This window comes from Scyliorhinus torazame, chromosome 4 (genome assembly GCF_047496885.1).
Source record: "Scyliorhinus torazame isolate Kashiwa2021f chromosome 4, sScyTor2.1, whole genome shotgun sequence".
Classification (NCBI taxonomy): Eukaryota; Metazoa; Chordata; class Chondrichthyes; order Carcharhiniformes; family Scyliorhinidae; genus Scyliorhinus; species Scyliorhinus torazame.
The window spans coordinates 33,213,609-33,239,101 of NC_092710.1; the positions used below are offsets into that span (position 1 = coordinate 33,213,609).

Here is a 25,493-nt window from a genome sequence, read left to right on the forward strand (position 1 = left end):
TTACAAGTAATATTCTGATTGTGGTTTGGAGATATGGTCGCAATACTCTGGGAAAAATTCTATATGTGGTAGTGAGCTTGAATTGCCGCAAGCTTCATGGCGCATGGCCCAGCGAGGCTGCCAACACAATTCATGGTTAATTGGTCCACTTACGAGGCCTCACGAGCTTCTCCCTGCAAATACTGGCTCGCCAGCTGATTCGCTAGCATTGTACTCCCCAGCCCCCGCTAACAAGCACTTAAGCAGCACTTGCTCAGCCAACACCAGTCAGCTCGCAACAACTAAAACCAGGGGACCAGCCCAAGATTGTGGGACGCTGACCTGGTGAGGCTCCTGGACGCGGTAGAGGCGAGGAGGGATGTCCTATTCACCCAGAGTCCCGGAGAGTGAGCCACAACGTGCCCAGTGCTGGCTGGGATGAGGTGCGGCGGCCGTAAACTCGAGCAGTAAGACCAAGAGGACTGGCCAGCAGTGCAGGAATGTCATCGACGTACACAGAGTAGCACGAGTGCGTAGATACCAACACCACCTTCCAAAGGAAGCATTCACGCCCCAACACCCCATGCTTTACATGTGCCACCAATAAGTGAGCCGGGCCCTCTGGCCCCAGTGCTCCCAGACAACATTCACCAGGGGCAACGAAGGCCACGGGACGGGGTAGGCAGCTGGCAGCCTCCGCCTCAGTTCTGCACCCTGGGGGAATACCTGGACATAGTGGTAGAGCTATGAGGGGCAGGTGCGTTGAAGATTACTGAGGGCAATGCGGACTGACCTCAGGGCCCATTGTCCATCTCTCCGGGCATCCCCCCTCCCAATGCCTCTCACCCACCCTCCGGCCGTGGACATTTCTCGGACGCTGTGTCTCACCATTGGGATTTTGGATGGTTGTGTGGGAGGGGTTGACTCCCGCAGTGTTCAGTCAAAGTGCCCAGGCATTGATGTGTGATTGTGATTGCAGGCAACGATTCCCACATGCTACAAAGAATCATAGAATCTACAGTGCAGAAGGAGGCAATTCGGCCCATCGAGTCTGCACCGGTTCATGGAAAGCAAACCCTACCCAAGCCCACACCTCGTAACCCCATCATCCCACCTAACCTCAGGGCAATTTACCCCCATATCCCCGCAACCCAGTAAGCCCAACGAACCTAACGGCAACTTAGCATCGCCAACCCACCTAACCTGCAGAACTTTGGACAGTGGTAGGAAACCGGAGCGCCCGGAGGAAACCCACGCAGACACGGGGAGAACGTGCAGACTCCGCACAGACAGTGACCAAGCCGGGAATTGAACCTGGGACGCTGGAGCTGTGAAACAACTGTGCTAACCACTGTACTACCGTGCCGCCCACACACGGGAACTCACTTGGCATGTGCAAAGTGCTCGCTTAACCACGATTGTCATTTCCCTATCCGCAATAGCCTTCAGCCACGCAGCCAGAGGCTTCAGCAGTCAGTTGGGGGGGGGGGGGGGGGTCATAGTTTATTTGAAGGGACGGGGTTGCTCCCGGAATGGGTACACATGGTAGTGGTGAGCGGTGTTCATCCGCTTGGCCCCTCCCATCCAGCAGCTCCACCCGCCCTCCTCCATGGGGGCCCTCGCCCCTAGCCGAGACCCCCCCCCCCCCCCCCCACACATACACGCACACACACACACAATCCGAGCACTGGGGTGGGAAGCACAGCGCCACCGGGCTCTTTGATACGAGAAAAGGTGACTGCTCACCTCCTCAGCTCACCAAAGAAGCACTTCCGCCAGGTTCACGTTTTTAAAAAGGAGTACGAATTGGCGCCAGAAAGAACACTTGCTGGGGAGGCCGCAGAATGACAGGCAGCCATTGGATTTGGGGTCGCTCTCGTTGCTTGTATGGAAATGGAACTTAAGTTGTGATAATTGGTTTCTCGCCACGTTACGGCAAGATACCGATTTTGCCTTTGGGAACGGGTCGGTTGCATCCGAAACTGTTTGGCGCCCCCGCGCGTTTCTGCCCTCTTCCACTAGTCACCGGCATCGGTACGCTTGAGCGGGAGTGCAACGAGGCCGAAGAATCGCGTCCAAGTGTTATTAATTCCAGAAGTCACATTTTGATCTGATCTTCTTTGTTTATTTTCAGAAAATTCTGACACTAAATTTTTACAAATATTGGCGACATGGACAGATATTGAGCTGCACCGTGCAACAACGTTCTATCGTCTGACTATAGAACAGTCGATTGAAGAATTTGTGGAGAAGGTTTCTCACTCCGTCTTAAATGCAACGGCATTTACTAAAACAGATTATAAGGTACGCAAATTATGTGATGGGCACGCATCATGTTAAATGCGACACGGCAGTGACTTTTTAAGTTGAATATACTTGGTATAACCCAACAATGTAGGGTCGTAAAATACAGAATTTCAACTTCACAGTTGTTTCTGAAGTTGCCACTCTAAGCCAATTTAACTGAGTGTTGCTCCAATGTTTATCGCGGAAACAAATTTTAGCTGGAATTGACAATAAGTTCAATTATGAAAACAGACTCTTGCAACATTGAATTTTCACTGCGGGTGAATCAGGTTTTTCGATGTACTGCATGAAGAGTGGTGAATAACCAGTTTGTATTCGCATGTGTATTGGGCGGCGGCGGAAGTTCGAGGGGGTGGGGGTGCGGGCGGTCGGTGTTCCTGAATTCTCTTCAGCTTTTAAAATGATTCCTTTTTAATACATTTAGAGTACCCAATTCATTTTTTTTTCCAATGAAAGGGGCAATTTAACATGGTGGGAAAGATGGATATAGAGGGATATGGGGCCTCATGCGGGCAAGTGGGACTAGCTGAGTGATCGAAACTGGGCGGCATAGACAAGCTGGGCCAAAGGGCCTGTTTTCAGGCTGTGAACTCTGTGATTCTGTAATACACCTAGCCTGTACATCTTTGGGTTGTGGGGTGAAACCCACAGAAACACGGGGGAAATGTGCAACCTCCACAGGGCAGTGAACCAGAGCCGGGATCGAACCTGGGGCAACAGCGCCATGAGGGAGCAGTGTTACCGACCACGCCACCGTGCTGGCCTTCTTTTCAAATTATGGTCGTGCATCGGATCTTCTAATCCATACTGACCTCTTGTGCAAGGCTGAACAATGCACTGCTGAACAATTCCAAATTTACGCATAGGTTGATCAACACAATGGTTTAGGATTTGTGCTGTTCCGGCACCTGGAATCATAGAATCATAGGCCAGCTCGGACGCGTTGCTGGTGAATAACGGGCACTAACTCTTCAGGAATGCCATGGGTACTGAACGTGTGCCTCAGCTGGTCAACGTCGTGGTTAAGTTCTGCACCTCGTGGACCTCGAGCCACTTCGACTGGGCAACCAGCATGAGGAGGAACGTCGCCTTCTAGACTGGTACGGTCAAGTCTTTGTGAACGTGGGACGAAGATTTTACCAACCACTCCCAAAGGTGCACTGGAACAGCATGTGGAGCCTGCTGGATCTCCTGACACGGGCAACAGAGCTGCGCCACAGTCTCCATGTCCTAGTCTATCCCGGGCGACCAAAGCAGCTGTAGGCCAGCATCTTCATCTTGGACACACCTGGGTGTCCATTGAAGAGTTACTGCAGCAATGGTGCGCGACCGCATTCTCGGATGACCACCCGAGTCCCCCATAACATAACGCCGTCCTCAACGCTAAACTCCGGGGGCTTCGTCGTATAAACCCGCAGGTACCCGGGCAGAGCTCTGTGTTGGACCGGACTGGACCATGCGTCAGACCCAGGATGATTTGCGGTCCATCTTGGACCACTCTTTAATGCGAGCATCCGTGACTGGCAATGGGAGATTAAGTGGAGGGCCTTTACGATTTCCGTTGCTGAACCAAGTACTGGCGCCCTCTTGGGGAGGTTGCTCACTGCATTGGCATGCAGGATCCGGACTCCCGGGTGGTGTCCCAATGCGTACTTGTAAGCCAACAGGAGAAACGCCACCGATGGGCGCTTCCAGAAACAATTGAAGGAATCAACTGATCATCCTTGAACAGACATAGTCGGGGCTTGGGTCCGTATAGACAGTTCACGTCTGGCCATTGGCGGACTAGTGAAACCTCAGCACTCCGAACACGACCGCCGTCCCGGCCTTCTCCAACTGGGCATATTTACACTCGACATCGGAAATGTGCGAGACGTGAAAGTCATCGACCGCTCTGATTCACCGGTCATCCGGTGTGCTCTACCTGCCCGAACAACATAAGGGGAAGTGCAGGAGTGTTTTTTCAGGGTCGAAGTGCCTGAACAGTTTCTTGGAGGACAACCTATGCTTAACCTCTTGGAACGCCGACTGGTGCTGCGGTGAAGGTGGGGGAGGGGAGACATTTTCTTCAACAATTGTTGGAGCGGATGCAGCAGCCTGGAGAAGTTGGGGATTAAGTTTCCATCGTGATTGATGAACCCTAAATAGGACCTGACATCGATTTGGCCATGAGGGATGGGAGCCTGTCGGATGACGCGGACCTTTCTTCCTCCGTTGAAGGACGTGACCTCCGGGGCATTTAACATGTATATCCCCCTGCGAAGGCGGATGCCTGCCTATTCAGAACGTCAGAGGACTTCTGTCAGGTTCTCTAAATACTCCTTGTCCGGGGCACTAGTGACGAGCACGTCGTGCAGGCACACGGCCACCCAAACCCTGAAGCTCCTGCATTCTGCGCTCTGTGCTCTCCCGGGAAATGGCGATGCCTAACCCCCGTTGGAGGATTAAGTGAGCCTCTGGGTGTTGGTGTGGCCGAGTCCATAGACGAAGCAATCCCTCAGTGAGTCGGTGTTTTGAACAGTGCGGCCCAAACCACAAGATGCGCCGTGTGTTCTCAAGCCCAAACAGTCACCATTGGAATCCTCCAATTCACCATTGGATTTCACTTGGGCCTAGGACGCTGTGTGGAACGCGAACCGGCGGATAATAATTGGAGGCTGTGGGTGCAGATGTGCCTCCAACAGGGCTACTAGGGCCTGTTTAGCACAGGGCTAAATCGCTGTCTTTGAAAGCAGACCAAGGCAGGCCAGCAGCACGGTTCAATTCCCATAACAACCTCCCCGAACAGGCGCCGGAATGTGACGACTAGGGGCTTTTCACAGTAACTTCATTGAAGCCTACTTGTGACAATAAGCGATTTTCATTCATTTCTAAGGCTGCAGACGTGGAGTCTGGCCTGTCCGGATGGATGAGTTTTTTGTCCGTCCCCGACTGCAGTATAACAGTTTGTCGCTATTTCCCCACAATGGCATTAGACCGAAACAATACTGTAGCCGCTCGACGCACTGGATGCAGCCATTCGACCTGCATCAAACTGTTCAAGCGTTCCGTTGACTGGCATCTCTCCTTTCAGATGGAAAGCCTCGCTGGGCCTGGATGAAGCAGGTTGGCGGTACAATGAACGATGGCTGCGGAAGTTCCACTTCACCATCGTCGCCAGTGCAGAATCCAGCGTAAGAGACACAGGAACGCACAGTAGGATAGGCATGAACATGGATTTAATGATGTGCACAAAATTGCGAAGTAGCAACGCCTCTCACCGAAGGCCCACCCTCCCTGACCTGCAACAATGTCGGGATTTTTATGCTGAAAGGCCCCCTCTTGCTGAGGGGAAAATAACACCCAATTACCACGGGAGTTCATACTCAGAGGTAAATTCGGGGAATCATATTGAGCATAGTTTGCGGCCCCCGAATGCGAAGTAACAGTGAATTTCTGCGTTCTTGCAGTACGACCATAGGGGAAATTCCGGCTGGTAGTGTTCGCATATACCTGCTGCACTTATCCTTCTGGAGAACAATGGTTTGTTTTATGATGGCCGAAGGACATTTGGTGGCCTCCAGCAATATGTCTTGTAAAGGATTCACACGACCTGTTCCTATCCCCATACGATGTATGTGGCATGTAGAGTTCAGTTAATGCGAATTGTAGTACCCAGCGGTGGCTGTTGAAACTCAATTGCCAAATGCTTTTAACATAAGAAGCAGATGTTCCGTTTTCCTTGCATGCATACAGCAATTGCCTTAGCCCTTCTGAGTTCTGCATTCCAGTTCCATATATCAGCACAGACCTGACTGGTTATCACGTGTTGCTGTATATGGCCGCCCTGCACCTACATTTTGCGGAACACTGCAGAATCATCCCTGTACATTGAAACTAACAAACGTAGAACGGGTGAATGTCGATTTGTGAGCCAGATGAGGTTATTAGCCTCAGTTGAAACGTGAGAAATGTCTGCAGTGATGCATTGGAGTTGAGTTAACCAGCAACAAAAATCGCAAAAATCTGACGTTGCGCTCCAGGCAGTGGACTGCAGCTCGAGAATTCATCTTAACTTAACTTTCTTGTGGACATTTGTTATCACGCTTGGTAAAATGCTGTATGGAACTGAAGGACAATAATCTGATTTTACTTTCGAGGAGAAAACACGTTTTACACCTTTACGAAGTCTCTACTGAAGTGTGGAACAAGTGGAACCAAAACGGAACTTTGGTATGCAAGTTATTGAGGCTTAATTAACGATTGATAACACTGTGGAAAACATGTCCGTTATCATTCTCTCATAATTGAAGATAGACTGATGACGAATAATGGCCATATATGTCTCTCCTGTGAACAGGATATTGCTGTAAAATTGTCCAGACATATTTGTAGTTTTACTGGAGCAATCTGGTTCCCGTATCAGCAAATTCTAGAAGAGAATTCGTCAGTTGGGTGCTGTCAGGGCAAAAGAAAACGTCGTGAAACATCGTTTCGTTGCGCTGTACGGTGGGCACTTGTTAGCACTGCTGCCTCATAGCGCCGAGGACAGGGGTTAAATACCGGACCTGAATCACTGTCAGTGTGGAGATAGCACATTCTCCCCGTGTCTACATGGGTCCCACCCCCACAACCCAAAGAGGTGTCGGGTAGGTGGACTGGCCACGCTAAATTGCCACTTAAAAAAACGAAACTTTCCTTGATATCGCCTGTAGGGAATCGAATTGGCCGAGAACACACATCTATTAATTTAAGAAACACAAGAGGCGGCCGAGGTCAACTAACATCTATAGTCTTGTCTTTTGCACTGAAATGCTGGACGCCACCCCATTTATTTCCTCCGCCCTCTCCAAACCTACCACCAACCCCGCCCCATCGTTGCGGGAGGTGATAATGTTTATTTGACGCGATTATCAGATTCATTATTTGATGTTTTAAGTGTTTATTTTGTTGAAAGAAAATTCTATAATTTCCTTTCCAAAATCCGTAAACTGCGGGCGAAATGGGGTATGCATTTCTTGAATAATTATGGTCAGGAATTGTATCAATATGTTTGCATTTTTTTTTTAGAAAATCGGAATGCTTACTGATAGGAACCGCACGAATGATGCTTCACAAGCATTTTTGGATATATTGCTTATCAAGGGAGCACATAGTGAAAGGATGCTTTGGCAAGAACTATTTCAACTGCAGAACATAAAGCCCAAGCTAAAGGCAGCATTCGTAGAGTTACAAACCGAAGGTAGGTGGTAGAAAATAATGTAAACCATACCAAGGTGATGTCAAAATTAAAGTTACAAAATATCCTGCTTCTGGCAAATTTCATTTTTGGAACAAGCGAATTGTAAAAAATACCTTATTGTTTTTGTCCAATGCAGTTGTTTCAAATAGGCGTATCATTGGGTTCAGTTCGGCAACTTGAACTGAATATTGGGTGCGTGCTGTCCCAGATAGCTCGATATTTTTTTCAAAACTATCACTGCAAGTTAAAGCTAAACTTTAGGCATAATACAAAAAACCTTGACATGGCGCAATTTAAAAGTCAAATATATTGAAATGTCATCATTTGATGCGTGACTACCGTCGCTCCCTTGGAAATACTGAATGCTCGGATGGACCATGGATCTGTAAAAGAAACACATACAGCACAGTCCTAAAACGATTTTGATGGCAATTGAAAATCCTAAGTGCCAGACGGATGGTGTGCATTGGCCATCTGTCATACGCATCAACACGGCTATACAGGGCAGCTTTAGTCGTGTCCCGTTTTTATTATGTTCTCGTACATTCATTTCTAACGGACATCATGACATTGCACCTCCAATCCCAGTTGGTGCTGTAACTGGACGGGAAGAACGCATAATCTTGGCTGGAATTCTCCGAACGGTGGGATACGCTTTTCCCATCTGCAGCTCACCTCCCATTGGTAAGCAGCTTCCCGTAGTCAGCAAACGATGCGCCGCAGAGAAAGACACACCTGCGGAAATGGTGAATACCGCTCCCTAGCGCAACAGACAAAAGGGCACGATTTAGCAGCCTTGTCGCAACTGTTGTTGATCCGTGCAGCGGTTAAATCGCGGGAGAACACGAAATCTACATCCCTGCTGGACACAAATTGGTCCGCTATCTAACCGGCGCTCTCCCGTTGGCGGGGTCTCCATTGCGGATTGTGCTCAGACGTGGTTGGACACCAATAAATGGTAATTGCTATTTCATTAGCTATACCGAAGTCTAATCTAACGGCTTCTCGGGAACTAACCGACTCCCCAGTGAGAGGTATATGGGCGCCGTTCAGCATTCCGATTGAAAAACGTGAGGCTGCCACAATGGTTGCTCGATATATGACATATTCATTTTCATGCATCCAGGGGCCACTGGAGCTGCTTCAGCAATGCTGGGGGGAGCCCCCCCCCCCCCTCGAGGGGTCGATCCTGGGCAGGGGGCTGTACATCATTTGTCGAGGGACACCCCTGGTCTGGGGGAGATGGCCCTGCGCTCAGCACCTGGCTGTGTAAACTCATAGCAGTGATGACTGCCTCTGTGCTGCCTGCCTCTCAAACCAAACACTTCCAGGATAAAGCCCTGTACTCGGCTCTAAGCTGAACGTCACTTTAACTCCCTCTGACGGTGAACAGACTCCAGCTGCACAGCTGCAGGCTATTGCTTATCACAGATTGGCACCATTATTATGTCAGCACGACACAGCTCTCAAGCGCATTCTCGAATATTCAGGTGCCATGTTACCAACGGGCTTTATTGCCTAGCATTCAAATCAGACAGTGAGGCATGGGCATTTGCTTGAATCCTGGGGACGTCAGCGACACAGAGGCAGCAGCCAACGATCAAACACCCTCGAGCAGGATTTGAGCACTGAGGCTATCCCGCCAATCAGGTAATAGGTATGGATTGGAGAAGAGTACCCGTGAATGCCCCCCCCCCCCCCCCCGAGTGGTTTCCCGCAGGTGTCTCGAGATGTGGCTGTGGGAGTGTGTGTGCAGAGGGTGGTTGGTTGGTTTTACCGAGAGAAGACGGGTACGTATCGATCGGTGTGGCTTCGGAAATTTGAGGTTCACGGGGTGGAAGCTCTTACTGATTGTCAGTCTCTCTCCTTCGCAATTCCTCACAGATATAACGCTATGCATGGTGTTGCTGACCCTGTAGTGGCAGCCGCCATGGTGCTCAAGGCAGCCCAGGTGGCCAGACAGAGGAAAAGCTGAGAACAATGTGGACTGAGGCACGACGCATAGGCATTGGGCCACTGCACACCCGGCAGACCCTGGCACCCGTCAGACCGCGGAGGGACCCAGAGGCGGGTGGTGATAATCGGCGAAGGTGTAGAGCCATGGTTGGTCGTTTGAGATGTTGACGGTCAGCATATGCTGCAGGATGCCCCTCTCTCAACATGAAGATTGTGTGCCACCTGTGGCCTACCCGTGTGGACGTGGTAGCTGGCGGAGGCGTGTATCATCCTCTCCTGATAGCCATGGAGGCCACCACAGCCCTTAACCTTTAAGCCACTGGATTGCAGGGCTCAAGCGGCGACTTGTGCATCATTGGTAAAGCAAGAGCCCACACAATGTAAAATCCCAGACACCCTGTGTGCCGAGCAGCTGACTATATTACATGTCAGCAGAGGTAAGCTCATCAAGGTGACCGGGAACCAGTTATCTGCACCGTCACCCGTATGCCCCAGATTCAGACGGTACTGGATGGCACGTATATAGTCCTGTGCGAACCGTGGCATCAGAAAGTGCCCTTCATTAACGCAAGGAGGTTCTACTCCCTGAATGTTCAACGTCCGCGTGACCACCCCTCCACATCATGCACATGTGTGCATGTTTCCCAAGGAGCGTGCATGGCAGCTACACCCTTTGCCACTTAGAGATCCCCGACGTCTTGAGATCAACCCAAAATGCCGGATTGTCTCTTGGGGCATCAGGGGCACCCGCTGAGCTCCTGGATGATAGAACAAGTGCGGAATCCAGAGACCGCGCCAGAGATCAGATACAACAACCGCCCCTGCTGTCATACATGCTGGCATTGAGCTTTAATCGGATTGCTCAAAATGCAGTTCGGATGACTGGACCACTTTGGTGGTGCACTGTAGTACACCCCCAGAACGTCTCCCGCGTTGTGATAGCCTGCTGTGGTCTCCACAACCTGACACAGCAGCGGGGCGAAATGCTGGAGGCGGAGAAGGAAGAGGGAATCGCGGCCTCGTCTGAGGTGGAGGAGGATGAACCAGGAGGGGCTGGAGGACGAGCCTGGGGAGGACGCACGGTAGCAGGCGGAGGAAGGGGTGCAGGCGGCGGCGATGATTCAGCTTTCCCGCAGTGCGAGGGAGGCCTTCATCCACACCCACTTCTATTCATGTCAGCTTATCATCTCTACCCCTCAATACTCCCTTCGCTATCCCTCCTTCCCCATCCCCTCTCACCAAATGCCGTGAATAAGCCCTACCCCCATTGACCACCCTCAGTGACATCACAAAACCTCTTATCAATGTCGCCCCTCCCTCCCCCCAATTCATTGACCTTTCCACACATCCCTATCCCCGACTACCTTGTTGCAACTTCCGAGCGTCTGGCTACTATCATCCCAACGTGTTGCGCCTGTGGCTGCACGTTTAGCAGGTGAATCAATGAGGCAGCAGAGTGATGGTAAACCACTGTCAGGTAAGCCATGTGTACCTCATTTTATGGCATATTCTAACTCATGTCTTGCTACCGGCCGCACACTCACACACATCTCGTCTCTTGCTGCATGAACACTGCCCGTGTGGAAGTGGGTGGGGGGCAGCGCAACAGGGGGTGGGGTGCGGGTCAACATGCTGTGAAGAATAATGTTCCATGGGCTCTATATTCATCAGGTTTAACATGTTTTAATTTGAACAATCGAAATCCTCACGGCCCTTAGCTACAGAGACTGCCCTCCCACACCCCAGAGCGCACTCAGTGACTCTCAATCTTCTTCAGCTTTCATTATCCACCGCTGCGTCTAAGTGTCTCTCCAGAATGCAAATCACAGGTGGGATTAGCCTGCTGCTTGTCATGGCCTGTGGCCTTTGATGCCCATCGTGAAGGTCCTCCAGAGGTCCACTACCGACTTACCAATGTCACTGGCATCATGCTGCTCTACCCTCTGATCTTAAGATGGCTAGTGTAAGGGGGCGGGATTCGGGTGAGGGTGAGAATGACGTAGTTTCCCTGGCTGCAGGACCCGGGTCGCGCTCCTTTGATCCGGCGTTCGGGACACTGCCCCTCGGGGCCTGCTTGTCTCCATGGGACAGAGAGGCTGAAGGAGTGAGTTGTGGCGCCTCCGCGTTGAATGTATCATAGTGTTGACGATGACCCTCTGAGTCTGGGCAATGCTCTGGAGTCCCTGTGCGAAGTCCACCTGCGTCTCGGCCACGCGCTGGCGTTCTCTAGCAATGTCCAGCTGCACCTGGGATATGCTCTGGAATGCCTGGGCGATGTCAAGCTGGGTCTGGGATACGTTCTCCAGCATTGGCCATGCAATCGAGATACTGAGCTATGATCGTCACTAACTGAGCCACACCTTGCATACCCCACTCAGCACGCTGACCTTGCACTGCAGGCTTTCCACTGCGGTCTCCACCGAGCAGTGCTGGAGTCGGTGCCATGCATAGTCAGCATCATCTGCTGCTCCAGTAGGCTTTGAAATTCCTCCAATAGGCTGTGTACTCGCCAGAGTGACTTTGATATTCAATCCTGCTCAAGTCTGTACGCTCGGTTTAGCATCAGTTCTGGGATTGCATTGTCCACATGCTCGGCTTCTGTCTGGGAGTCAGCTTAGTCCTGGGATGCAGCAGAGCTAGACTCATTGGATGTTCCTGCCTCCACATCATGTGCTTCAGCAACTGGGTGGTCCTCAGCGGATTGTGCCCCTGAAGCCTGTCCAATACTGCTGCCCACCAAGGTTTCTGTCTCTGCACTGTGGAGCGTGGGGCTGAAAATCAATAGTGCCATTCTTGGAACTCTCCCTCGAGCTATTTTCTTGGGCGCAGGAGCGGTGACCCCTGATGGCACGATCCCATCAGTTGGAGATGCTGCAAGAGAATAGATGTGATCAGTGAGAGCACAGGATCATTTTGTCTGAGTTGAACCTCTCACGAGCAAGTAGGCAGTGGATCCTCACGTTTGCAGCACAGGCCAAACTCGCGGTCAGTGACTTATCTCTCCCCTGTAAATCCCCGCCCCCATCCGCCCCCCCCCCCCCCCCCCCCCCCCCCCATCTCCAAGGTCCGTTCCCCAGACGTGGTGAGGACTCTGTCTGGAAATTCGACGGCCGCCTGGACCCTGTGCCGCCTATTATGGGCTAACTTCTGCTGCCGGGACAAAGAGGGCATTGTGCGCAACACGTTAGATCCAACAGGGGGGAGGGGTGCGGCCTATGACAGTTGAATGTACGGGCGTGGGGACACTCTTGGGCATGAAGGAGTATAAAATGAAAATGAAAATCGCTTAATTGTCACAAGTAGGCTTCAAATGAAGTTACTGTGAAAAGCCCCTAGTCGCCACATTCCGGCGCCTGTTCAGGGAGGCTGTTACGTGTGCTGGTTTGTGCCAGCGTCTACTTGGGCACAATCGTGGTTGTTGGTATGTTGGTGGGTGGGATATGTTGCCAGCCACTGATATTTTGTGGGTGGATGTGGCGATCAGCATGGTGGCAGGCGAGCCCGATGCCAATGCGTCAGGTGTTAACTTACACTTGCGGCTCGACGAAAGCCATTGCTCCTACTGCACTGGACAGAGGTCCTCGGCTCACGCTTCCTGAACCGACGGTCATTGCCTCCCAGGCGGCTTCGGCGTCCCTGTGGCTGGTCCTCCAACTCGTTCAGAGGAACAGGGTGTCCCATGTCGCCTCCACAACAGCTAACACCTTTACCAGCTCAGCATTCCCAGAAAGCGAAGCAGATCTACGTGGTTGAATGGCTCTGTGCTCACTGGAGTTTGTTCAAAGGGAGCATTTATGAGTCTCTCCCCCTTTATAGGGAGGAGCTGGCGGGACAGTCAGTTGTGCCGTGAAGCTCATGGGAATCATTTTCGGGACCAGATGTCATTAAGTATGAGTCGCGGTCTCTCTGGGTCAGCCAGAAAGAGCACCAGCTAAGGCGTGCCCGATACAGCACTTCGAACTTTTCCGTAAATTGCGCCCAATGGGCGTGAGTCCACATTCCCCGATTCACCTTTTTCATGATGGCGCATCATTCGTTGGCGGCAGGGTTCTCTGCTGGCAAGGTGAGTCTATATTCCCGTCGGTTTCCCATTGAAGTCACCTCACGCTGCCGAAAAAAAACCCTGGCGCAGGGTGCACTGCTGGCCGGGCAAGCCAGTAAATTTTTCATTTTGGAAAACGTGGAAGAACAGAGGCACAGAATGTAATTTCGATTTAACAAGAAGAGAAAGAAAGCATCTATTAAGCAAGAAAAGTATTGCTATGATGCAATACTCCCGTACTCCCCCCTGAGATTCACAAATATGCACAGATCTGAAGGTTAGCACAGATTACACATTAGGTTGCATTCTCCGGGCCCCAACCCCATGTTTCTCGGCAGCGTGCTATTCGTTGGTGGCAGAATTCTCCATTCCTATCCCTTGTCAATGGGATTTTCCATTGAAGCCACCCCATGCTGCCGGCAAACACATTAGCAAGGATCCTTTGCCGGCGGACCAATGGCCGAGATTCTTCGGCCGTTCGATGGCGCAGGATTCTCTGGAACTGCCGACAGTGCATCCCCGCCTCAGGTTTCCCAGCATCTTCAGGTGGCTTCAATGGGAAACTTGAAAACAAAGGCCCCAGAGAATCCAGCCGGCAGAGAGCGTTGTACGTTGTGGCGCGATGTGCTCTCGAGAAACACATGTGCATTATGGCTTGTTTAACAGTCCCCCAGAAGCATGGTTCTCGGCAGTGTGCTGATCGCTGGTGCAGGGTTATCTACTCGCGCTGCTTGTCAATGGGATTAACTCCAACTCGCTGAGGTCCATCGCAGGCAGGAAAAGAGATTTGCAGTGCCAGAGATTCCGCTTCTTATGTTGCAGCTACCTCGGACTTCTCCGGCCTATATGTTACCGAGACCAGTGCAGCATCAGGGCCGGAATCTTCAGCCGTTGCGAGTCTCCTTTCCTGCCGCAAGGGCACACCAACTGTGGGTTTCCTGGTGCTGTGCTGTGGGCTTCAGCGGAAATCCCATTGAGAAGCAGTGGGACGATAGAATCCCGCCACCAGACAATGTCACACCGCCGAGGGTTTCATGGCTGGGCAAGCGGAAAAGCTATCCCTTTATCGTATTTTTCCCTTAAATGACATATATGCCCGAAAACAGAATATTTTGTCCACTTATGTACCTCTCTAACCTCCACTGTTTTTCAAAGTGGAGGAATAATAACTCTGAAGCTGCGTAGGTGCATATTGCAGTCTCTCGGTTGTAATGAACGGAAGGTGACTTCCTCATTTCGCACGTGATGTCATGAGACTTTACGGGGTCTGGTTTCAAAGTTGTGGACCCCCAGGGACTCTTCCTACCGATTGTACTCCAGTTTACCGGCATATGGTGATAACGTTGAATAGGAGGTTGTTTCTCAAGAAGAATACGGCAGTCTTTAATTTTTAACAACTTTCTAGATTTGGATGTACATCCCAGCTGAAAGTAAATTGACTTTCACCTTCAACAAGGCTGGGGTTGTATTTTTACTTTCAGGTGCACAGAACATTGGGGGTGGTTGTTCCAATTTAATTGCTTTCTCGATTTGATGCATTACTGACGCAGTCAAGCAGCGTGCTCCAGCATTTTAGAGAGATTTTCAGTGTCAGAAGCATTGTTATGGGTCTGCAGTCTCACGTGAGCAAGACCAGCTAATTAGATTTGCGTTCCATTGACCAACCCAGGAAGTGATTCATGGTCACCATTACTGAGACCATTTAAAAAAAAGAAGACAAATAACATAATTTTAAGTCTTTGGATTTCAAATCGTACTCGAATGTGAACCCTGGTCGAAGAGGTACGAGCCGAATACAGTTGCGATCACGCCACCTCCCTCCCACATAAATACCGTAGATACCTGAGCTAATGCAGCATGTTCCAGACTATTATAGTTCGCCTAACCGGGCTGGAATTGCATGTTCTAAACTTTCGGCTTTTGTTTTCTGGTTAATGGTGGGGTAAAACTCGGACTTCTGCAATCTACTGAGATAGATCTAGAATACAGAATTTTGGAAGACGGCAACGAACGCATTCGTTATTTGCATAGTCACTTCCGTTACCACCCTGTGGATGATTATGCCCTGAGGATTTATTCGATTTCAAACCCATTAATTTCTCCAATACTTATTCACCGGCCGTTACGATTCTCTTTTCACGACCGCACGGCAGGACAGGAGCGAAAGCAACAGAGTAGTTGTAATGGGGTACATTAACTTTCCAAATATTGACTGGAAACGCTTCAGTTCGAGTACTTTAGATGGGTCCGTTTTTGTCCAATGTGTGCAGGAGGGTTTCCTGACACAGTATGTAGATCGGCCAACGAGAGGCGAGGCCATATTGGATTTGGTACTGGGTAATGAACCAGGACAGTGGATTTGGAGATTGCTGAGCACTTGGGTGATAGTGGCCACAATTCGATTACGTTTACTTTAGAGATGGAAAGGGATAGGTATTTACCGCAGGGGAAGAGTTATATATGGGGGAAAGGCAAGTATGATGCGATAAAGCAAGACTTAGGATGCATCGGATGGAGAGGAAAACTGCAGGGGATGGGCACAATGGAAATGTGGAGCTTGTTCAAGGAACAGCTACCGCGTGTCCTTGATAAGTATGTACCTGTCAGACAGGGAGGAAGTGGTCGAGCAAGGGAACCGTGGTTACTAAAGCAATCTAAACACTTGTCAAGAGGAAGAAGGAGGGTTATGAGACATGAAGGTTCAGTTAGAGCGCTCGAGAGTTACACGTTAGCTAGGAAGGATCCAAAGAGAGAGCAAAGAAGAGCCAGGAGGGGACGTGAGAATTCTTTGGCAGGTAGGATCAAGGATAACCCTGAAGCTTTCTACAGATATGTCAGGAATAAACGAATGACTAGGGTAAGAATAGGGCCGGTCAAGGACAGTAGTGGGAAGTTGTGCTTGGAGTCCGAGGAGATAGGAGAGGTGCTAAATGGATATTTTTCGTCAGTCTTCACACAAGAAAAAGACAATGTTGTCCAGGAGAATATTGTGATTCTGGCTACTAGACTAGAAGGGCTTGAGGTTCATAAGGAGGAGCTGTTAGCAATTCTGGAAAGTGTGAAAATAGATAAGTTCCCTGGGCCGGATGGGATTTATCTTAGGATTCTCAGGGAAGCGAGGGAGGAGGTTGGTGAGCCTTTGGCTTTGATCTTTAAGTCACCTTTGTCCACAGGAATAGTGTCAGAAGACTGGAGGATAGCAAATGTTGTTCCCTTGTTCAAGAAGGGGAGTAGAGACAATCCCAGTAACAATAGACCAGTGAGCCTTACTTCTGTTGTGGGCAAAATCTTGGAAAGGTTTATAAGAGATAGGATGTATCATCATCTGGAAAGGAATAATTTGAGTAGAGATAGTCAACACGGTTTTTTGAAGGGTAGGTCGGCCTCACAAACCTTATTGAGTTATTTGCGAAGGTGACCAAACAGTTGGGTGAGGGTAAAGCAGTTGATATGGTGTATATGGATTTCAGTAAAGCGTTTAATAATATAATGATAATAATCGCTTATTGTCACAAGAAGGCTTCAATGAAGTTACTGTGAAAAGCCCCTAGTCGCCACATTCCAGCGCCTGTTCGGGGAGGCTGGTACGGGAATTGAACCCGCGCTGCTGGCCTTGTTCTGCATTACAAACCAGCTGTTTAGCCCACTGTGCTAAACCAGCCCCACGGGATAAGGTTCCCCACGGTGAGCTACTGCAGAAAATACGGAGGCATGGGATTCAGGGTGATTTAGCAGTTTGGATCATACATTGGCTAGCTGGAAGAAGACAAAGGGTGGTGGTTGATGGGAAATGCTCAGCCTGGAGTCCAGTTACTAGTGGTGTACCACAAGGATCTGTTTTAGGGCCACTGCTGTTTGTCATTTTTATAAATGACCTGCAGGGGGCGTAGAAGGATGGGTGAGTAAATTTGCAGATTACACTAAAGTCGGTGGAGTTGTGGACAGTGCGGAAGGATGTTACAAGTTACAGAGGGACATAGGTAAGCTGCAGCGCTGGGCTGAGAGGTGGCAAATTGAGTTTAATGCATAAAAGTGTGAGGTGATTCATTTTGGAAGGAATAACAGGAAGACAGAGTACTGGGCTAATGGTAAGATTCTGGCAGTGTGGATGAGCAGAGATATCTCGGTGTCCATGCACATATATCCCTGAAAGTTGCCATCCAGGTTGAGAGGGTTGATAAGAAGGTGTACGGTGTGTTAGCTTTTATTGGTAGAGGGATTGCGTTTCGGAGCCATGAGGTCATGTTGCAGCTGTACAAAATTCTGGTGCGGCCGCATTTCGAGTATTGCGTGCAATTCTGGTCGCCGCATTATAGGAAGGATGTAGAAGCATTGGATAGGGTGCAGAGGACATTTACCAGAATGTTGCCTGGTATGGAGGGAAGATCTTATGAGGGAAGGCTGAGGGACTTGAGGCTGTTTTCGCTAGAAAGAAGAAGGTTCAGAGGTGACTTAATTGAGGCATACAAGATGATCAGAGGATACAGCATGCTTGCCTTCATCAGACGGGGTATTGAGTACAAGAGTCGGCAGGTCATGTTACAGTTGTATAGGACTTTGGTTTGGCCACATTTGGAATACTGCGTGTAGTTATGGTCGCCACATTACCAGAAGGATGTGGATGCTTTAGAGAGGGTGCCGAGGAGGTTCACAAATATGTTGCCTGGTATGGAGGGTGCTAGCTATGAAGAAAGGTTGAGTAGATTAGGATTATTTTCGTTGGAAAGACGGAAGTTGTGGGGGACCTGATTGAGGTCTACAAAATTATGAGAGGTATGGACAGGGTGGAAAGCAACAAGCGTGTTTCAAGTGTGGGTGTTTCAATTACAAGGGGTCACGATTTCAAGGTGAGAGAGGGAAAGTTTAAGGGAGATGTGCGTGGAAAGTCTTTTACGCAGAGGGTGGTGGGTGCCTGGAACGCTTTGCCAGCGGAGGTGGTAGAGGCGGGCACGATAGCATCATTTAAGGTGCATCTTGACAGATATGTGAACGGGCGGGGAACAGAGGGAAGTAGACCCTTGGAAAATAGGTGACAGGTTTAGATAAAGGATCTGGATCGGCGCAGGCTGGGAGGGCCGAAGGGCCTGTTCCTGTGCTGTAATTTTTCTTTGGTCTTTGTTCTTTGTTCCTCACAGCTCACTTCCACCGACGTTTGTGTCATCAACAAATTTGGAGATATGACATCTGGTTCCCTTAACAAACTCATTCATATTTATTGCGAATAGCTGGAATCGTAGCACTGATTTCGTGGCATCCAACTTGTCACTGCCTATAGTTTACAAAATACGTGTTTTTTCCTGCTCGTTGTTTCGTGTCTGACAATCAATTGTCTCTTCGTCTAATAAAATATCGCCAATCCAACTTTGGCATTTAATATTAGACGTTAATCTCTAACCTCAACGAAAGCCCTCTAAACATACAAATATACCACATCCATTGGTTCCGTAACCCCCCCCCCCTCCCCAACCACCACCACCACCACCACTACAACCCCCCCCCCCCACCCAATCAACTCTACCCTCAACGTTATAACCTCAAAGTATTCCAAATAAAAGTTGTTTCAAGCTTGATTACCCTTTCGTAAATCAACGCTGACATTGTTCGTTTCTGCCACAGTTTTGCAAGTCCTCTGCTATTAAATAATTCATGATGGGATCTCCCATGTTCTCCACTACCGATTCAGACTGACTGGCCTATAACTCCCTGTGTTCTCTTGACATACACACCTTTTCTAAGTATTAGGTTACATTAGCTACCCTACAGTTCGTAGACACTGTGCCGTAGTCTATGGAAACTTGGAAGATGACGAACAGTGCATCCAATATTTCTGTGCTCACTTCCTTAGGTACCAAGGAATGAAGATTATAAGGCCAGTGGTCTTTATCTCCCTTCAGTCCCATTCATTTCCTGAACAACATTTTCCTACGAATACAAATTTCCTTCTGTTCATCCCCCTCAGTAAAACCTGTGCTCCCCAAAATTTCGGGAACTTTCTTTGTGTGCTCCTTTGTGAAAACAGAACCAAAGTGTGTCTATAGTTGGTCAGCCATTTATTTGATACCGAACACACGTTGTCCTGTTTTTGAAAGCAAGCGACGTTCATTTGTGTTCACCAACCTTCTTCTCTTCACATAATTATAGAAGCGTTTGCAGTCAGGTTTTATGTAACCCGGAAGCATTTTCTTGTACCCTATTTCCCCCTTCTTTATCAATCATTTGCTCCTACTTGCTTGAATTCTAAACTTCTCCCAATCCTGAGGACTGCTGTTATTTTCTGGTCAAACTGTATATCTCTTCCTTGGATCTAATACTGTCTCCTTTTTCCTTGTAAGCCATGGTTTGGCCACCTTTACCAATTGTTATTGTGCCAGACAGGAAAGAACAATTGTTGCGGTTCATCCATCACTCCTCCTATGTTTGCCGTAGCTTTTGTACCGTCATCCCTTTACGTAACGTTTCCCAATTCATCATAGCCTACTCTCGCTTCATGCCATCATAGTTTATTTTACTTGGGTTCATGACATGAGGTTTAGAATGATCAATGTCACTGTTCACCTTGATTAAGAATGGTATCATATTGCCGTCGCTCTTCCCCAAGTGGCCTCGCACAACCGAATTGCCAATTTTTAATTTCTCAGGTAATAATAAGTGAATGAGGTTACGGTTGGCTTAAGTGGACTAGAAAAGGAGAATAGCAGAAACAAAATTAATTCGCAGTTGAAGACATTCATGAAAATAGATTATGACTCTCAATAATGAGATATTTCGTCTGGGGAGAAGCATTGGAGGAACTGGTGAATCAAAGATCTTAAGTATCTTATTAACCTGGAAGTAAATAACCTTATAATGTGACAAAGATTAGTGGTAAGTCACAGGGTTGTGGAAGTTATTAAACAAAACAGCAAAAGATGGCAAAAAATAAAGGAGAGATAAACTACGAGGGGAAACTAGCAAGTGATATGAAAACGGACAGTACGAGTTTCTTTAAATGTTTTTCAAAAGAAGAAAAGAGAAACCAAAAGCCACATCGGAACTGTAGAAGATGGACTGGGGAAAAATAATGTGGCAGCAGAAAATGGCAGGAGAGTTGAACAATTATGCATTGCTCCCAATATAACAAACGAGCACGGGCAAAACTGCTGGGGAGTTAGGAAATCAATATAATAACTGTCACTTGAGAATAAAGTACTTGGCACACTAATGGGGCTAAAGGCTCATCGATGTTTGGGAGCTGATGGGTTCATCACAGATAATTAATGGATTTAGCTGCCGAGATAATGGCTTCACTCATGGTACTCTTCTAAGAGTCCTTTAATTGTGCTAATTTCCAGACAAATAGCAATCTTCTCTTGCAACACAATTGTTCAAGATGGGGGGGGGGGGGGGGGGGTTTGGGGGGTGGAAGGCACGAAATGTTTGATAACGATCGGCCAAGTATCTTAACAATTTTCATTGGTAAAACGTTGGATTCTATTATAAAGGAGATACTAGCAGGGCATTTAATAATACATAATAGAATCAAACAGAGTGAGCCTGACTTAAAGCAGGGGAAATCATGGATGACAAATTTAAAGGAATTATTTGAGGTATTAACGAGGGTGAAAGTTATAAGGGGAACTTTGATTTTCAAAAAGGCTTCAATAATTATCGCACAAATGTCTATTTCATAAGATACGAGCCCATTCTTTTGGGGGGTATTATGTTGGCCTGGATATATGATTTGCGAACCTAGAGAAGGTAGATAATTTGCATAATTGGGGCATTTCCAGGATGGCTATCTGTAAATAATGATTCCCACAGTGATCAGTGCTGTGGTCCCAATTATTTCCATATGTGCATATATATGAATGACTCAGGCGCGGGTAGTGAATTTAGCAAAGACAAATTTGTAGATTGCACAAAAATGAATGGGATGAAAATTCTAGAGGATAAGACAAACTGTCTACTGAGGGATATACATAGGTTGGTGAGTTAGCTAAAGCTTTGCAAATCGAATATAATTCATGGAATGTAAAGCTATGCACTTCGGTGGGAAGAATATAGGAGCTGACAATTATTTGAATGAAGGAAAACTGCAAAAAGCTGCTGCGCAGAGAGATTTTGAGGTTCTCTTTCAGAAATAACAACTATCTAGTATGAAAAGTCTTCATCTCACTGAATAGCGTATAAATTGATGGGCAGAATGTGCTACTCCTGCTCATACATTTTGTGATGCAATGGCCTTGTGGTATAAACCAAAATTAGTTTCACTGTTAATATTGACTCCCTTAAAAGCACCGCTTTAAGCTGCCATTCTGTTTTTTCCATCAGTTTATCTATGCAGTATGTTTCAGTGCCTTGTTTATTCCAGAAGGCAAGCTCACTCTGCGGGACATATTGAGCATACGCTACCGTTTTTGAAGTAGTTCCACATGACTAAGAACTGGGGTGGGATTCTCCGGACCCCTGGTTACATGTTGCTCAGCCGCGCTCCGTTCGGTAGATGCGTGATTCTATCCATTGATTTCTTGTCCATGTGATTTCCCATCGAAATCTCCTCACGCCGGCGTGAAACCCGCTGGCGTTGGTGCGCTTCCAGCGGGAAAAGTATATCCCTTGGCTTTTTTCAGTGCATTTGCCTAACTATCTCCTGGCCTATTATCAATCCAATACTTGAGCTCACTCAGTTTGCACTGAGTGCTGAATTTGGTGCTTTTTGAGTGCGATAGTGAGAGTTTGGTGACCGAAGGAGTATAAGGCTTCATTTTTATCTAATGTTTAGTCTTTCTTTTATTTAGTTAATTAACTTATAAGTTGCTGTTTGGTTTAGAAGAAGGTGAATTTTCAATCAGCTTTAAACAGGCTTCTACTTGTAGGCACTTGCAGCTGGAGCTTGTTAATTAGTTAATTGGATTAGGCCAGTTTTTCAGAGGCTAGATTCACAGTATAAAAGTGATCCCCTACAGTGCAGACTTTGTTTGCACTGAGTGCTGAATTTGGTGCTTTTTGAGTGCGATAGTGAGAGTTTGGTGACCGAGGGAGTATAAGGCTTCATTTTTATCTAAAGTTTAGTCTTTCTTTTATTTAGTTAATTAACTTAAAAGTTGCTGTTTGGTTTAGAAGAAGGTGACTTTTCAATCAGCTTTAAACAGGCTTCTACTTGTAGGCACTTGCAGCTGGAGCTTGTTAATTAGTTAATTGGATTAGGCCAGTTTTTCAGAGGCTAGATTCACAGTATAAAAGTGATCCCCTACAGTGCAGACTTTGTTTGCACTGAGTACTGAATTTGGTGTTTTTTGAGTGCGATAGTGAGAGTTTGGTGACCGAGGGAGTTAGGTGAGGAGGGAGTAAGGTGCTCCTTTCATTTTGTTTCCGACATTTCCGCAAAGAGTGCGAAGAGAGCCAGGAGTTTACAGGAAGTGCAGCTGACTGGGAGCAGAGTCGGAGGGCGGAGATCTAGTTAGTCCACACGGCAGCTATATTATGTAAGGTAAGAGGGGATGGAGGCTAGGCCAGTTACATGCTCCACCTGTAGGATGTGGGTGGTGATGGATACCACCGGTGTCCCCACTGACTATACCTGCGGGAAGTGCACCCACCTTCAGCTCCTCAAAGACCGTGTTAGGGAACTGGAGCTGAAGCTGGATGAACTTCGGATCATCCGGGAGGCAGAGGGGGTGATTGACAAGAGTTACAGGGAGGTAACCACACCCAAGGTACAGGACAAGAATAGCTGGGTTACAGTCAGGGGGAAAAAACAAACAGGCAGACAGTGCAGGGATCCCTCGTGGCCGTTCCCCTTCAAAACAAGTATACCGTTTTGGATGCTTATGTAAGGCTGAGGAAACAAGGTTCAGACAGGGCATTGGAGGGATACAAGCTAACCAGGAGGGAACTGAAGAAAGGGATTAGGAGAGCTAAGAGAGGGCATGAACAATCTTTGGCGTGTAGGATCAAGGAAAACCCCAAGGCCTTTTACACATATGTGAGAAATATGAGAATGACTAGAGCGAGGGTAGGTCCGATCAAGGACAGTAGCGGGAGATTGTGTATTGAGTCTGAAGAGATAGCAGAGGTCTTGAACGAGTACTTTTCTTCTGTATTTACAAATGAGAGGGGCGATATTGTTGGAGAGGACAGTGTGAAACAGATTGGTTAGCTCGAGGAAATACTTGTTAGGAAGGAAGATGTGTTGGGCATTTTGAAAAACTTGAGGATAGACAAGTCCCCCGGGCCTGACGGGATATATCCAAGGATTCTATGGGAAGCAAGAGATGAAATTGCAGAGCCGTTGGCAATGATCTTTTCGTCCTCACTGTCAACAGGGGTGGTACCAGGGGATTGGAGAGTGGCGAATGTCATGCCCCTGTTCAAAAAAGGAACTAGGGATAACCCTGGGACTTACAGGCCAGTTAGTCTTACTTCGGTGGTAGGCAAAGTAATGGAAAGGGTACTGAAGGATAGGATTTCTGAGCATCTGGAATGACACTGCTTGATTAGGGATAGTCAGCACGGATTTGTGAGGGGTAGGTCTTGCCTTACAAATCTTATTGAATTCTTTGAGGAGGTGAACAAGCATGTGGATGAAGGTAAAGCAGTGGATGTAGTGTACATGGATTTTAGTAAGGCATTTGATAAAGTTCCCCATGGTAGGCTTATGCAGAAAGTAAGGAGGCATGGGATAGTGGGAAATTTGGCCAGTTGGATAACGAACTGGCTAACCGATAGAAGTCAGAGAGTGGTGGTGGATGGCAAATATTCAGCCTGGATCCCAGTTACCAGTGGCGTACCGCAGGGATCAGTTCTGGGTCCTCTGCTGTTTGTGATTTTCATTAATGACTTGGATGAGGGAGTTGAAGGGAGGGTCAGTAAATTTGCAGACGATACGAAGATTGGTGGAGTTGTGGATAGTGAGGAGGGCTGTTGTCGGCTGCAAAGAGACATAGATAGGATGCAGAGCTGGGCTGAGAAGTGGCAGATGGAGTTTAACCCTGAAAAGTGTGAGGTTGTCCATTTTGGAAGGACAAATATGAATGCGGAATACAGGGTTAACGGTAGAGTTCTTGGCAATGTGGAGGAGCAGAGAGATCTTGGGGTCTATGTTCATTCATCTTTGAAAGTTGCCACTCAAGTGGATAGAGCTGTGAAGAAGGCCTATGGCGTGCTCGCGTTCATTAACAGAGGGATTGAATTTAAGAGCCGTGAGGTGATGATGCAGCTGTACAAAACTTTGGTAAGGCCACATTTGGAGTACTGTGTACCGTTCTGGTCGCCTCATTTTAGGAAGGATGTGGAAGCTCTGGAAAAGGTGCAAAAAAGATTTACCAGGATGTTGCCTGGAATGGAGAGTAGGTCTTACGAGGAAAGGTTGAGGGTGCTAGGCCTTTTCTCATTAGAGCGGAGAAGGATGAGGGGCGACTTGATAGAGGTTTATAAGATGATCAGGGGAATAGGTAGAGTAGACAGTCAGAGACTTTTTCCCCGGGTGGAACAAACCATTACAATGGGACATAAATTTAAGGTGAAAGGTGGAAGATTTAGGAGGGATATCGGAGGTAGGTTCTTTACCCAGAGAGTAGTGGGGGGCATGGAATGCACTGCCTGGAAGTAGTTGAGTCGGAAACATTAGGGACCTTCAAGCAGCTATTGGATAGGTACATGGATTACGGTAAAATGATATAGTGTAGATTTATTTGTTCTTAAGGGCAGCACGGTAGCATTGTGGATAGTACAATTGCTTCACAGCTCCATGGTCCCAGGTTTGATTCAGGCTTGGGTCATTGTCTGTGCGGAGTCTGCACTTCCTCCCCGTGTCTGCGTGGGTTTCCTCCGGGTGCTCCGGTTTCCTCCCACAGTCCAAAGATGTGCGGGTTAGGTGAATTGGCCAATGATAAATTGCCCTTAATATCCAAATTGCCCTTGGTGTTGGGTGGAGGTGTTGAGTTTGGGTAGGGTGCTCTTTCCAAGAGCCGGTGCAGACTCAAAGGGCCGAATGGCCTCCTTCTGCAC

At 48.2% G+C, this 25,493-nt stretch overlaps 1 protein-coding gene across 1 annotated transcript in view; it reads left to right on the top strand.

Annotated features, from left to right (window-relative positions):
* Nucleotides 1–25,493, top strand: part of LOC140410177 (uncharacterized) — a 198,762-nt gene that overhangs the window by 73,597 nt on the left and 99,672 nt on the right. The window contains exons 6-7 of the mRNA XM_072498160.1: nucleotides 2,114–2,283; nucleotides 7,336–7,507. Coding sequence (XP_072354261.1) covers nucleotides 2,114–2,283; nucleotides 7,336–7,507 — 342 coding nt within the window. The remainder of the gene's footprint in view (nucleotides 1–2,113; nucleotides 2,284–7,335; nucleotides 7,508–25,493) is intronic.